This window comes from Asterias rubens, chromosome 9 (assembly GCF_902459465.1).
Source record: "Asterias rubens chromosome 9, eAstRub1.3, whole genome shotgun sequence".
Taxonomy (NCBI): domain Eukaryota; kingdom Metazoa; phylum Echinodermata; class Asteroidea; order Forcipulatida; family Asteriidae; genus Asterias; species Asterias rubens.
Genome location: NC_047070.1, coordinates 9,043,309 through 9,058,805, shown reverse-complemented (window position 1 = coordinate 9,058,805; position 15,497 = coordinate 9,043,309). Strand labels below are relative to the sequence as shown.

The 15,497-nt window shown below is 38.9% G+C and overlaps 1 protein-coding gene across 1 annotated transcript; it reads right to left on the bottom strand.

Moving 5' to 3' along the window:
- Positions 1–6,949: 6,949 nt before the first annotated feature.
- Positions 6,950–15,497, bottom strand: LOC117295016. The gene is made up of 4 exons (XM_033777578.1): positions 15,227–15,497; positions 10,998–11,065; positions 8,994–10,166; positions 6,950–7,352 (listed from the first exon to the last, which is right to left on the bottom strand). Exons 1-4 carry the CDS (start codon positions 15,270–15,272, stop codon positions 7,008–7,010), a joined length of 1,632 nt encoding a protein of 543 aa, XP_033633469.1. The 5' UTR covers positions 15,273–15,497; the 3' UTR covers positions 6,950–7,007.

Genomic DNA, 15,497 nt, shown 5'->3' with positions numbered 1-15,497 from the left:
CCAGCGACGTACATGCACAGTGACGCATCACTCACTCGAACGACTCAGTTGGAAGCATAGTCAACCATTGGTACCCACGGTACGCATTTTTGCTTTAGTGTCACTGGTTCCCCTTTGCGCTTTACACATGTTAGAATGGCACCGGCTATTTGGACAAGTGAAAAAAATATTGGCTCTAGGCTGGTTCTAAATGGTCGACCACACGGTCAAACCAATGGTCGACCAGCATGGGTTCCCGAGTCAAAATGGTAAACCTTTAGTTAACCATGGTGCACACTCAAACTTGCTCTTATGTGAATGAAGCTTACGATTGTGTGGAGACTCTTCTAAATATTGACAACCTTTATTGTATCACAAAATAGATACTGTCCTAAAATGTTTTAAACAACATTCTAATTTCAAGGCTATAGATCTTCTTCTACTTTTGAATTCAACAAATAACTAATACTCACAGCTTTCTTTAGTACATTTGCTGATGAAAGTCACCTTGCTGGTTTCAATGTTATCATTGTTGCTGCACACAGTAGCCCAGGTTGTACTCCTCCATTGCATGCCAATGACGTCCTACTACTACTAGGGGCTATAGCACACAGCACACTAGATGTGCCACACAGGTAAAAACATGAAGTTTCTCTCATTAAACATGGCTACGACTTCAAGCCTTAATTCTTGAATGGCACAAATTGCCAAACATACATGACACCAGCAGCTGAGTGGGAACTGCCTGGTTTTTAATGTTAACCATTCTTATTGCTGTATATAGCACATTGCATACACTAATGAAGTATTTGCCACACAGGAAAACACATGAAGTTTCTCTCATTAATAGTTGATTATGATGTCGAGCCCCAAGTCTTGTTAATGGTAGCAGAAGTTTCCAACACACACATGGCACCATGACAGCAGCTGAGTGGAAAATGCCTGCTGTAGTGGCTTCATATTGCTGTCGTATGTGACCGACTCCCCCCAGTTTACAATCAAAACCTACATGCCACTCCATCCCTTGCTAAACTCATTCACCTAAAGCCTTTTGTCAAAGCTTCTTTACACAATTAGAATTCAATTAGAATTCATTGAATAATTCATTTGTACTTAACATTGCCTTAATTTCCCCCCAAGAAAATCTTACCAAGAACATCATGTGGCACTCTATTGTACACTACTGACTGACTGTACATTCCATTGCTACCCAGTTGCCAATTATCTGACTTGAAAGAATTACCCCCCTCTTCCTTGCCCTGAACAATCAAAACTATGTTACTCCCAGCTAATATACGTTGTATATTTAAAAAAAAAAAAAAAAAAATACTACCAAGAACATGTGGCACTCTATTGTACATCATTCTACATTCCATTGCTGCCCAGTTCCCTATTATGTGACTTGAAAGTACCCTCTGTTCCTTGCTTTATAAAAGTACAATCAAAGCTATGTTTCTCCCAGCTGCTCTGTACCTTCTACAAGGAAACTAGAGAATCTTGACTATTTACAGTACTGCAGTACTACAATAAAGTCAAATGAGTTGTGACAATAGCTGGGGTTTTGAAGAGCCCATGACTTGGATTTTAGAGTGCTGTGTAACAGCTGAAAAACGAAAGCATTTTTATTCCTAATGCTTGATTTCTTCACTTAAAGGCACTGGACACTTTTGATTATTTTCAAATACCAGTATTCTTACAGTATCTCACTATGTACATCAATATTAACAAATCTGTGAAAATTTCGGCTCATTTTGCATCAAAGTTGCAATAACATAAAGAAAAACACCCTTTGCACAAATTTGTGTCCTTTTAGATGCCTAAGAAAAGGTTTCGAAGCCTGCTGAAGTATTTTAATATTTGTTTGAGAAATTAGCTCTTTCTCAAAAGCTACATTTCTTCAGAGCAAAGATCTTGCGATCTTTGCTTCAGAGGGAGCTGTTTTTAAAAATGTTTTAAATGATCAACAGTTCTCTATTGCTCGTTACCAAGTAATTTTTGTTATAAATGATTTATTTTAAGTGAGTAATTACCAATTAGGTGTCCAGTGCTTAAAAAAACAGCTGAAAAACAAGCACTCTAATTCCTAAGGCTTGATTCATCCATTTAAATCATCAGATATCAATCAATGGTAAACCATTTCTTCAACAACTTTCAGTCCAACCAGAAAGAACAAAAGGGAAAATATTAAAAGACCCTTACAATGCATGTGTTTCACGCCTGTCCTAAGAAGCCTTGAAAAAAAAACTGCTTAGCATAAATATGCAGGATACCAGCCACAGTTAGTACATGAAAGATGTTTTTTTGGCTGGTAACCTTATTCTGGTAAGCATAATTTTGTTATGCTTATATCTAATGTTTGTGCATTGGGACCAGGTCATGTTCGAACTGGCATCTACAGTTACAGCTATGGTTAGATTTATTAATTTAATTTAAAGCCATTGGACCCTTTCAGTAAACAGTATTATCCAAGTCCCACACTTCGTGTATCACAACTTATATATAAAACAACAAACCTGTGAAAATTTAGGCTCAATCGGTCATCGGAGTCGGGAGAAAAAAACCGGAAAACCCACTATTGTTTTCGTGCGTTTCGCCGTGTCATGACATGTGTTTAAAATAAATCCGTAATTCTCGCTAACGAGAACTTAAATTGTTTTACCGTTTTCTCAAAAAGCAAAGCATTTAATGAAATAATAATATTTCAAGAGAAGTCTTTCACCATTACCTTCTGTAAACCCTGTAAATTATTTGTAAATCTGTGAACTTTTTTTGTTTTTTCTGTACCGAAAGGGTCCAATGGCTTTAACTGTGAGTTCAACCAATATCCATCACAAAATTAATATATTTGTTGTTGTTTTAAATTAAAACTTTAAAATTATATTGTTTGTGGGAATAAATATCTCAGCAAAACAGTGCTGACAGTGATCCACACCCTTTGCAACAGTTGTAGCTAGCCACCAATCTGATATTGCCATCGCCATCTTTTGCTTTATTGCAGGATTAATTGTGGGCGATGACCTTGGGGTGGAATTGGTTCATACAGGTGATTCCACTTCCTTGTGGTGGATGTTGTAAGGGTTTAAAGTCACGCGACACATTTTGGTAATTTTCAAAGACCAGATTCTCACCTCCATGGTGGTGTATCCCAGCATATGAAAATAACAATCTGTGAATATTTGGGCTCAATTCGTCATCGAAGTTGCAAGAGAACAATGACAGAAAAAATGTTGTAAAAATGTGCGTGCTTTCAGATGCCTAAAAAAAGGGCTTCAGGCCAAATACGTTATGCTAACAATTATTGTGATTAATTCAGAATGTCCAGCGCCTTTAATGCCACACAGCACTAACAACTATCAGACAAAACCAACAGGATTACTGATATGAACCTTCTCCGGTTGCTGATAAGCTGTAACCATAGAGCAAGGACCCACTCTGTGCTGTAACTTTAATCATGCCACCAATCATTAGTAGAGTACTAGTATTAGTAGAGTTTGTAGAGTACTGGCACGTTAATCAGGAGGTCCCAGGTTAAAATCCAGCTTTAGTCAATGTATCTTTGTTCGACCCCAAATTACAAATCAATGGGAGTTAACAAATAGAGTTAACAAATAGAAAAGAGGTTGATAATATATCATAATTCAAGTTCATTTTTACAAATTTTCATTTTGTGTTATTTTATTAATTTACTTTTAAGAATTAAATATAAAATTCATCACAAAATATATAATAAAAAATTACATTTTGAAAATGACAAATTCAAAATGATGTTGTTAACTATAATATAAATTATTTTTATCAATACCGATAAAGATTAAGTTAATTACACTTGTAACTGTCAAACTAGAAACTGCCATGGCTCCTAACCAAGAAATTATTCCTGAGCAATTTCTGTCCCCTCTAAAGAAGAGACTGAGGCACAAAATGGTCACACCAGAAGGAATGTTGGACAGTAAGAAGGAGACCCTTTCTTGCTCGGTGAACCGTGGAAGAGGCAAATTAAGAACTTTTACAATTGTTGTACCAGTCTTCAATGGTTAAAGGATTTGGGTACTTTTTCTAACACAAAACACAATGTCCACAGATTTACACTAAACTTACACCGTTTGAAGATATTGATAGTAGAAAGCGTACCTTAAAATATAAGTTGCTGAGGTGCTGTAGTTTTTGAGAAATGAGTTAAACAATGTCATGAAAATACGTTTTCACATGCTAAAAGAATTTTCGTCTCATGATCACTGAGACGAAAATTATTTTCATGACATTGTTTAACTCATTTCTCAAAAACTACAGCACCTCAGCAACTAATATTTGCAGGGAAGCTTTCTACCATCATTATCTTCAAACTGAGTAAGTTTAGTGTAAATCTGTAGACATTGTGTTTTTTGTCCTACAAAAAGTACATAGACCCTATTAATGCCCATGGGTTTGTAATTTTAAGCATATTTTTTTAAACTTGGCATGCACCAAGACCAAGTGGGGATACTGGTATTTGACAATTACCAAATGTAAACCCTGCCTTTAATGCTTTAACCATACCTGAGAATATTAGAGGTTATGTTTCTTTACAGGGTGAGACCAAATGATTTTTGGCCGAGATTTATGATCTTAAAACAAAAAAACAACAACTGACACTCAAACCCCTAAACAAGCATTCGTTCCTGCTTATCTGACAAGATTAACAAAATGAAACAAATTGATCATTTCTGAGAGAAGTTATGCCTGTTTTACTGAAAGCACGTGAATGTTTATAGCTGTCCATGGATTTATGCTTGACTGAATTTAAACATCTGAGTAAGTAGCAAAGAGTATAAAAAACTATACCATGGACAGCTTGCAAAATGAGTACCTTTACTAAAAAAGACATACTCCTCCTAGGAATGATCCATTTTTTTGCCATTCTTTTATCATAATAAGCAGGAGAGAGTGCTTGTTTAATATATAGCTTTACTGAATTTTTGAGGTTTGAGTGTCGTTTGTTTGTTTGTTTGTTTCTTCTGAAAAATATCACAAATTATCCCGGCAACTTCTTCTTGAATCACCCTGTACTTTAATTCTGGCAGGCCCAGTGACAGGCACAGTAATAACAGCAATTAAATTTGGTAAAGGAACCCAAGTACAATGTAGCTGATCAGTAGTATAAATATGTCCGTCTTTTGTCATTACTAATAACACCCAAGTTTTTCTTTCAAGTTATCAAAATTTATATTTCTGTGTTTTTCTTCATATTATAGTATATAAAAAATTTCTTTAGTCGTATCTCTTTTTATTTAAAAACATACCAATTATTTACAGTTATAACTTTCCTCTGATTAAAATAAGAAAAATTTGATATGTACAATTCTCAGAAATCGTCTCAAACAAACAAATCAAAAATCTAGTCTAATACTTAAGTTTTGTTATTAAAAAAAACATCTTTTGTTGACGCATTTAAAGGCAGCGGACACTATTGGTAGTTACTCAAAATAATTATTATCATAAAACCTTACTTGGTAACGAGTAATGGGGAGAGGTTGATGGTATAAAACATTGTGAGAAACGGCTCCCTCTGAAGTAATGTAGTTTTCGAGAAAGAAGTAATTTTCCTCTTATTTGATTTCAAGACCGCAGATTAAGAATTTGAGGTCTCGAAATCAAGCATCTGAAAGCACACAACTTCGTGTGACAAGGGTGTTTTTTCTTTCATTATTATCTCTCAACTTCGACGACCGATTGAACTCAAATTTTCACAGGTTTGTTATTTTATGTATATGTTGAGATACACCAACTGTGAAGAGTAGACTTTGACAAATACCAATAGTGTCCACTGCCTTTAAGTTTCAATACTTCAGTGGATTTTGTCCATTTTATTAATAAAAAAAAAGATTGAGGGGGAGAATTAGTTCCAAGGTGAAATCTAGACCACAATTTATTGTTTGATTAATATCGGGAGGCTAATCATCCTAACTTGAACCTGATGTGCCAGCCACATAAACCGATATAAAACGAAGCAATCCAGAGATCAAAAGGGTTTGATTTTTCCGGAGGGAGAACTACCGGAAGGCCCAGAGAAAAAACGTTGTGGCATAGCAGAGAGGACAGCTCAACTTACATATAGCTTTAGCCGGGAATCCACCCAGACCAACATCGGTGAGAGGCAAGCGCTTCACACCTAACGCCTCCCATGCCAACCCAAAGAATAAGATTTTTATTTTTTAATAATCACGTTAGGGTCAACTTTTTAAAACACTTAGACTCTAGTAAAACAAACTAGTTCACGAGAAAGCTTGAAACTAGATGCTAACATGTAAGTATTAGTCTGTGTTTATTTAAAAATCACTTTTAGTAAACCCAAACTTTTATTTAAAATCATTTTTAGTAAACCCAAGCCCCATTCCTGCAATATACCATATATACACAAAATTACATAAATTATTCAGATACAAGAATTTATTTTTTGAAAGCACCAACTGGGCAAGTTTATATTTTTATTAAATTTGTTCATTCTTGCATTGAGCATTATTTTGTATTCAGTTCAGATTATTATTTTTGAAATATTTAGAGAACTCGGGTCTTCGATTTTCAATGCACATAAATAAGCAAAAACGTACTTTTGGTGGCAGTGTTCAGTCAAACTGATTTAAAAAAAGTTTTCACACAAACACACAAACAATGCAGGCCTTGTACTGTCACATGGAGGCAATGGGAACAGGTGCAACTAAATCATTGTGCCCTTTGAAACTTAAATTTCTTTCATTTAGGGCCCTTTACAAAGGAAAACTGTCAAGAAGATAGCTGACCTTTTTACCCAAACTGAGTTTTGACCCTAGTTGCCCTCAGTCCTGGTTGCCGTGCCCGGGGCTCGATTTTACAAAGCAATCAAATTCGTTGTAAGACAAATTGTCAGTATCACCATAGTGATTTGTATTGTGACATCACACTTTACTATAAGCAACTACGATTGATTTGCAGTTAAGATCAGTCTTAGCTCTTTTTGAAATCGGCCCATGATGCCATGAACTGAGGGGATTGGACCGCCGTCAAATCATCACTTACAAGTCGCTCTTCTCAAATAGATCATTTGTCACTCCGTTTTCATAGGTAGATCCGTAGGCCGTAGGCACAACCGCATCTTTCTCCTCAGCTGGTGCTACGATGGGCTTACCGGCCGGCCTACGGAAGCACTGCTTGAGCAGCATATTGGCGATCGACACACCAACGATGAAGACGAACACTAGCAGTATCATGAGCGTGATCAAACTCATCTGCCAATCCAATACTTGTACCAGTGCGCTGACGGTGACCATGCTGGCGTAGATGAAGAGGACACCCATGATGTACAGGGCCTCCCAGGCTGGGCTGAGTGGCTCCTTGGGGCCATCAGATCGGGATTGAACCTGGGTAAAGTTCGAGGACAAAATGAAAGACGGATTTATTGTAAATGTCAACTGCACAACTTTTTAACAACTTTAAAATCTATTAAAACATTTCCAGTCCCCGTAAAAACATAGGATTCGAACTGCCTCTAGCCACCGGGCAATCTCGGGTAAGTACTGAGTATACAGTGCTAACACACACACATTGGTGTATGTTATATGGGTAAAAACCAAAACTAATACTCTATATCCCTAATGCAAATTTAACATCTATTAAACTTAAACAACATTTTAACAAATATTGTGGGGGGGGGGGCACAGAAAACAAGTATGTTGGCACCAGGGTGATTTGTATTGATGATTCTAATTGCGTCCCTCCACTTACCCCTCCCCCCTTACACAAGGCTACATTAGCAGAATTCTATATAATTTCTAGTGGGTGCAGCGCGAAGTGCGGAATCCCGCTAGTGTATGATGAGCGCGCGCTGAGGTTTCAGAGCTAACCAGATTTTGGTGGCACACGTGATTCGTGTCGCGCGACGTCGACGTTGTTTTCGTTGGCACATTTTCGTAAATCGTCAGCTGCCCTTTAATACATTGCATTGGTTCATCGTAAGAAAGTTTACAGGCACCCGGGAGTTTTTCTTACACAAACAGACAAGTAACTTGCATTTTTAGTAACGATATAATACAAAACACACACTTACTTGTGTACATGCTACATGTAACAATAAAATCATTGCAATAAATCTTTCTATTATGTTCAAAGCAGACGACGATATGCAAACGTGTGTATCCACTGAGCACTCTGTAACAACACTTTCAAAGAATACATTTACTATACTTCAATTCAATTCATTTCTATACAACACACATCATCAAGTCTAGGCATTATGAGTAGGCCTATACATTATCTAACGAACCGTGTGTGCTTAAAATAACATCCTCATGCATGGGAAAATCATAAACGGGGGAAACCGCTTTGTACACATCAATGACATTATAAATCACTTGACAATGGTGACAGTTTCTGATTCAAACTTCAGAGTAGCCCTTTACACCCGGCCTAGAATTTCATCTTTGAAAGGGCAAAGCCCTTTTCATTTTGCAAAGGGCGTGCTTCCATTTAAAAAATCAGTGGGAACATTTTTAAATGGGCGCCAAGGCCAAGACCAGGTGCAAAAGAGGCCATGGCCTTCAATGCCTTCCGTGTAATACCACGCAGGCCTGATACACACATCTGTTTTTTTATTTAAACAATTACAAACTTTTTCCAAAGTATGAGTCTAATCCTAATTTAGCAAGTTGTATGCAAGACGTAGATTGCTGTTGCTCTAAACTGAAACTTGACTTCTAAGCACGGTGAGCTATCATGAGAAATCTCATTTCACCCTAGAGACTGCTGATTTTTTGCACCACTATACTTTCAGGTAAAGTGTTTGGAAAATTAATAAATAATCGATATATAACATAAATATAAATAACCGTTTTGTTTTTTTTAGTTGGAAAATATCAATCCAGTCCTTAACCTTTTCTTTGACACCATTGTTTGAGCAAAAGTTGGTAAACATATTGTGGCCGTTGGTACAAGCCGCTTGCAGCCGCTATGGTCTCTAAAGGGTTAAGGAATGTTTTAATTCTAGAGTTAAAAATGTTTCCTACCTTTCTCTCAATGAACAAGAAGATTTCAACCAGGAGCCAGGCAAACAGGGCAGCCAGATACTCAATCGCAGGAATACGAATGATCTCATTCAGCCTGATCCAGTAGCGTCCCTGTCGGTCAGGAAGCGTCGAGTAGATCCCGATGGTAACCGCTAAGTAGATAAGGAAGGGTGTCGGGCGCACCCAAGCAGGGAGCTTCTTCCAGAACTGGAGACCGTACACCTGAGTGAACGAAAACACCCAGAGGAAACCAAAGCAGAACATCGGCCACAAGAGGGTGCCGTTTAGATCAGGTCCTCCGGTCTGGGAGGCCACCACGCTACCGTGGAGGATCACCCAGGCTTCAAGGGTCAGTCGCCAGTATCGATTTAGATGCATGTTAGTATAGATCAGACTGCCTTGCAGCATGATCATAAAGGTGTGCATGAATCCCATGGCATGTCCCCACGTGTTCTCCATGGGGTGATACCAGAAGGTGTAGATGGAAGCCCAGGCGAAGGCGTAGCCGTGGTACTTGCGTATCATGTTGACAGTACCTTGAGGTAGACGAAGCTTCCGACTGAAGGCGTCGGTGTTGCGGGCAGTAGGCCATCCGAAAGCAAGACCACGATCCCGATACTCCAAGACCAGCACCAATACGAGCAGCATGATAACGGAGCTCTGCGAGCTAGCGACCGAGACGTCCTGCGCAGTTGCATCGTACGTCAAGTGCGTCTGCCCAAGATGAAGCACATGAAACAAAGCGTTGACGAGTAAAGCAACGATGTTAAACTTCTCCAGCTTCCCGGAGTATCGAGGTGCTGTGCTGGACTGCCACACTAGCTTCTGCTTCTGGCCGTAGAAGATGCATCCCCACATAAGCAACTGATGACTGGTGTAGCACAGCCAGACGACAGCCCTGGTTAAGGCGTTGGCTTGGCTTGGAGGAAGTTTCCAGTAGTACCAACGGCCTACTGCGTCAGCTCCGTGACGCCCTTTCATGTCTGGGTCGGGGTCAAAAGGTTCAGGCAAGAACCGCTCCTCCGAGGTTGCACTCTTATTGTGGTCATAGCCCGTGTTGGCGTCCCAGTGACGTAGTGCTCCTAAGCCAAACATACCTCCCAAACAAGCCAGTATGAATACCATTGCAGACAACCAAGCAATCACATCTTGCCGTCGCTGCCAGAAAGATCCCTGCAGAACACAGAATGTAATTTAATTTTTAAAATGAGTTATGAACTTGACTCACAAAATAACCCCACAATCTTCTGTCCCAAATCCTTAACTATAAACGAATACTTTTGTTTTGCCCAATTAAAACTGAGTCCATAGGGCCTATTGCCCATTTGGCAAAATTCGTAGACTTCCTAAGTTAGTGTGGTTTTATGCGGACGGGTTCTTGAGCATATGAGATTATTCTTCTTAAGGGCAGAGTATACTTTTGGTAATTGTCAAAGACCAGTATCCTACCTTGGTGTATTCCAACATGCATAATATTTGTTTAAATGTAAAAATAGGCCTATGGGCTCAAGTGGTATAAATCAAAGACGCAATCACCCTTGTTGTTCTGAATTTCATTATTATCATTATTAATATTATTAATGGGGTTTTTTTTTTACAAAGTTTTTAAAAGAGTTTTTACAAAGGTAAGAAAATGGAAATTGTGAGTGTTCAGATGCCTGAGACTGCATCAAGACCTTCTCACTCAGGTTCAAACTTTTTGGTGAAAAATTACCTCATCGCAAAAAGTACATTCCTTTTTATAATGGGTTGTTTCTAACAACATTTAACAGCTGTCCAGTGGTGTAATTGAACTGACTAATGTTTATGGTCACATTTTGAAGTAATATCAAAGTTATACACAAAAAGGCACAATTTTTAATGCAAAATATTTTTGCTGCTTCAAAGAATGGAGAACTTGGACATTTGGTTTGGACTTTGGGACTAGATCTCTGACAAAACTGCATCCTAAAAAATATCTAGACAAAAATTCTCCTGAACTTGACTCTTGAGTTTTGTTCTCACCTTGAGGGCTTTCTTTTTATCAGATCTGGTATCCTGACTATCCATGGAACTCATAGTGTCCTCTTTTGCTGAAAAGGAAGATAACAGACTGCTTTAAATCATTTCGTAGAACCTTGGGTTCCAAAGTACATTGGTTTATGATTGATATAGGGTGCGTTCGTTTAGCTTCCCTGGGTCTACCCCGCGGTGCTCACTCGGGTGAGCCCCTGACAAGAGTTAAACGAATGACCACTCACCACTCTCATAGTGACGTCGTTTACCTGGGGCCAGCCCCCAAGTGATCCACTCCACAACCAGGGCACTGGGGGCTGACCTGGGTGAGCCCCTGGAATGACGTCAAAAGCTATTCGAACGCACCGGGGCAGATCGGGGATGACCCAGGGAAGCTAAACGATCGCACCCATAAATATTACCAATAATTATCATAAAGAATGTTAATTTGGGTTTTAATTTTGGTTTAACCCATTACACACTGAGGGGTGTTAGCACCGTTTACGCAGTTACTTTCCTACATGTAAGCTCTGTGAAAAAAAAGATATCCAATGCAAATTTCCATCTTTGAAATCGTTGCGGTACCCGCTGCTAAAATATACAATTCAAATTGCCTCCAGGCGCACTCGGTGGTCTATTTGGTATAGACACTAGAAATGCAACGGTTTTGGGTTCGAATCCCACCCGTGTAATATGCCTAGTTGATTTATTTTTTTCATAGAGTACTGAGTACTGAAAATACTGAGTATACGATTTCGAGACCTCAGATTTAGAATTTGAGGTCTCGAAGCACACAACTTCGTGTGACAAGGGTGTTTTTTCTTTCATTATTTTGTACGCAACTTTGACGACCAATTGAGCTCAAATTTTCACAGGTTTGTTATTTTATGCATATGTTGAGATACACCCAGTGAGAAGGCTGGTCTTTGTCAATTACCAATAGTGTCTGAGTGTCTTTAACCCAAGCAGGACAATTCTAAGCTCAAGACACTTACAACAACATCTAAATTTAATTTTAATCACTCAATATCTATAAGTTTTGGCTCCAAATACCGAGGCACAGTATGCATCCAAACCAACGTACTCGCCTATAGTGTTGTCCTTCAGCAGGATCAAACAAAACATGATAAAGAATGACTATGGCCAAATAATAAAAAATACCAGTTGATCGTCCCCGCCCGCATCCTTTTTTGGGGCCGCATCCTTTTTTTTACTATTTACAATTTTTTCGATTTTTGTAAAAAAATCCATCTTTTGGAAAGGACTTGCCTAGGAGCTTTTTTCCGAATCTAATGTGATGCTCTCGAACACGTGTAACCGTCTGTTTCATAATACAATATTAGTGAATGCCTACCAGCAAACCTTTTTGAGTGATCCGACCCTGTTAGTGTAATTAGTGTTGACACAGGCAGGTCCTTGCAACTAATAGGTAAATAAGTTTGCGGTTGATTAAAACTGAGAATTGGTGGCCTATTTGATTTGAAATACTAAGCGGCCATCTTGAAAAAAAAGTAGAAATAGTAAATAGTAAGGCCCTCATCCTCCTCGTTTTTTTTTTTTTAAATCCGGATGATCAACTGGTATTTTATTTTATTTGGCCTAATGATGGAGCAAGATTTTGGATGGTTGGGGATGGTACGGCATGAGGGTAGAAATAAGCCCTAATAATTGTAAATCCTGCAGGCTTTAAATGCACTGTCAGGCCCTTTAACTTGCCTCTTGAAGGGGCATAGCAATTTTGCTCCTGTTGGAGGAAAGTGTAAATCTGTATTGAAACCACAAAAATATCACAGGGCACCAAGGCTGTTGGTGCCATGAGTTAAAGGCAATGGACACTATTGGTAATTACTCAAAAAAAAATTGTTAGCATAAAAGCTTACTTGGCAACAAAAGCTTACTTGGATAATATGAAACATTGTGAGAAACGGCTCTCTCTGAAGTAACATAGTTTTCAAGTAATTTTCCACTAAAATATTTTAGTTTGATTAGATTTTGAGGTCATGAAATCGAGCATTTTGAAAGCACACAATTTCCATCTTTCATTATTATTTCGCAACTTCGACGACAGATCGAGTTCAAATTTGCACAGGTTTGTTGTTTTATGCAAATGTTGAGATACACCAAGCGAGAAGACTGGTCGTTGACAATTACCAATAGTGTCCAGTGTCTTTAATTTGAGGCCTGCACTGTTTATACTGTTTATAATCCAAAAGTTCTTATCTAATCATTCATTTTTAGCATGTGTAAAAGTGTGTGCACTTTGTACAGAGGCTATCAATACAAAAGCCATTACATTGTAGCTGTAATAGCATTTGCTTCATTCAACACACGGGGAAAAAATTAAATTAACAACATAATATTTACTTAATTCTACAAAGTTTCCAACCTTTTGAAGTTGCAGTCCCGTTCCTTCCTCGCAAATCACTGCTGTGTGCTCTCATGCCTTCAAACTAAATGCATCCAAGCAAAGCATGCAAGTCTAATTGAGCTGTTTGTGTATTCAACTGCTTATAACACAGTTCACTAAACTTTAGCTTTATGTAATAAAATTCTACGTACTTTGAACTCAAAACAAATGACAAATAAATTGAAAAGGTGAAGCACAGTTCAAAGTAAAAAATTATAATTATTTATTGAGTCGCCAGCCTGTAATGTCATGTGAAAGAAAAGATTCACCGTCATAATTCCATATTTTAGTACTATCTAGGCCTATTATATTATAAAAATTGTAAAAATTCCTTATGAAAGTGAATTTACTTTAGAGCCACATGACCACGACAATGACATTGTACTATAATAAGTACATGTTTTGTAGTTCAAGCCTGAAAACCTACATAGTACACATCTAATCCTACTTCCATGCACAAATAATAATAAGTAGGCCTATAGCGCTGGTATCCGCCTAAAGAAGGCGCTCATGGCGCTTGAGGAAAGAATAGGACTGAGGATTATGTGAGTATGCTTGTTTGAACAGGTGAGATTTAAAGTTTGTCTTGAAAGTTGTGAATGGAGATGATTTGACAGTCAGGGGGAGTTGGTTCCACCCCCGGGCTGATGCTACACAAAAAGACCCAAAGAGTGGAAGTCCTGGGCTGATGAAGCATCATTGAAGGCCTATAGAAACTATTTGGAAAGGCTTCTCACGGGGGAGCCTTAAATAGTTTCTAGAAGTACACAATTCAAAACCACTTTTTTCAATAAATTCAAGGGGATTATAAAAGCTTTTTCCCAATCCCAGTATTCGGTATTACCCAGTATTAAACTGGGACACTCCTTTTTGCTTTTCTTTTTTATTCAGGTTGGTTAAAGGAGGTAGGAATGCAGGCCTGTATGCTTCGTTTTCACAAGGGAAAGGGCACTAAGCCATTTTCTCCTTGGTAAAGGGCACCCTATGAGGAAATTGTAAATTTCTACTGGAGCATTTCAAGGGCACCAAGGCAATGACCAGGGGGCATGGAGGCAATCGCCTCCGTTGCCTCTGTGAAGTATCGGGCCTAAGAATGGATCTGTAGAAATATCCTAGCCGAGGTTGGACTCCTCCGTTGCATCATGGAGGATTATTCTACTACCATTGTTGCATACGATGTTCCTACCGCCCTCAGGGAGCTCCAACCCTACCCCTAGAACTATTCCGAGGTTCGTTCCGCTAACGTAGAACTATCCGTTCCGCTTTCGTCTCCACTAGTGGAGACTCAGACAATAGCGGAATGAACCTCTCATACATAGTAAGTTAGTGGAGACGATAGCGACAGACCTCATATCATAGTTCTAGGAATACTCCAACAGCTCCAGTCCAGTCGGGTGTGGTACACTTACACTTAAAGCGCCAAACTACGGTACTGATGGGTTGAGTCGAATCGTTTAGGAACATTAGTTTAAAATTAAAAAGCCTTGTTTTTGTTGACTGCCAACTAATTATGATTTATATGAAACATAACACTTTTCTAACAGAACACTATTTCACCACCTCCATGCCGTGACCATAGAGGTTCTTCCTCCATGCCGTGACCCAGGTCCTAGCGCTAGCCCCGGTTGGACTCCTCCGTTTGCATACGTGCAAGTGTCACTGACCATGCACTGACTACTGACGTCCTTTCCATCCCTACTACTTCTAGAAACGGGAGCCTTATAGTTTCTAGAAGTACTTTCCTACCAGCCATCACCCAACTCGATAGAATACTCTCTGAACTAGTGATAACTAGGCCAAGTACGGCATTTTATTATGAAAGAAAACTTACTTCCACCACTTGCTTCGCCTTCGTGTACATCGCGTACGTCCCCCATTATATTCCAAGCTCCACACACAATCCAGCCGGTTCACAGACCGTCTGTCCGTTCTCGTCACTGTGCACCCTCAAAAAGCCTCGTCTTTGAAGATGATTGAAGGAATTACATACATCCAGGCAGGCAGTAAGTGGGTTTAAATTGATACAGACTCGAGTCAGTTCATGATCCAAGTAGAAGCACTATCGCAAAAATAAGACACTTGTGTATCCACACGTCAGTCAG

What these genes read in the sequence shown, in the direction of transcription:
- LOC117295016 (XM_033777578.1), bottom strand. Translation starts at nt 15,272, where the DNA reads ATGGGGGACGTACGCGATGTACACGAAGGCGAAGCAAGTGGTGGAA. An exon ending in AGGCGAAGCAAGTGGTGGAA is followed by an intron (nt 11,066 to 15,226) that starts GTAAGTTTTCTT and finishes CTTCCTTTTCAG; the next exon opens with CAAAAGAGGACACTATGAGT. An exon ending in ATAAAAAGAAAGCCCTCAAG is followed by an intron (nt 10,167 to 10,997) that starts GTGAGAACAAAA and finishes TGTGTTCTGCAG; the next exon opens with GGATCTTTCTGGCAGCGACG.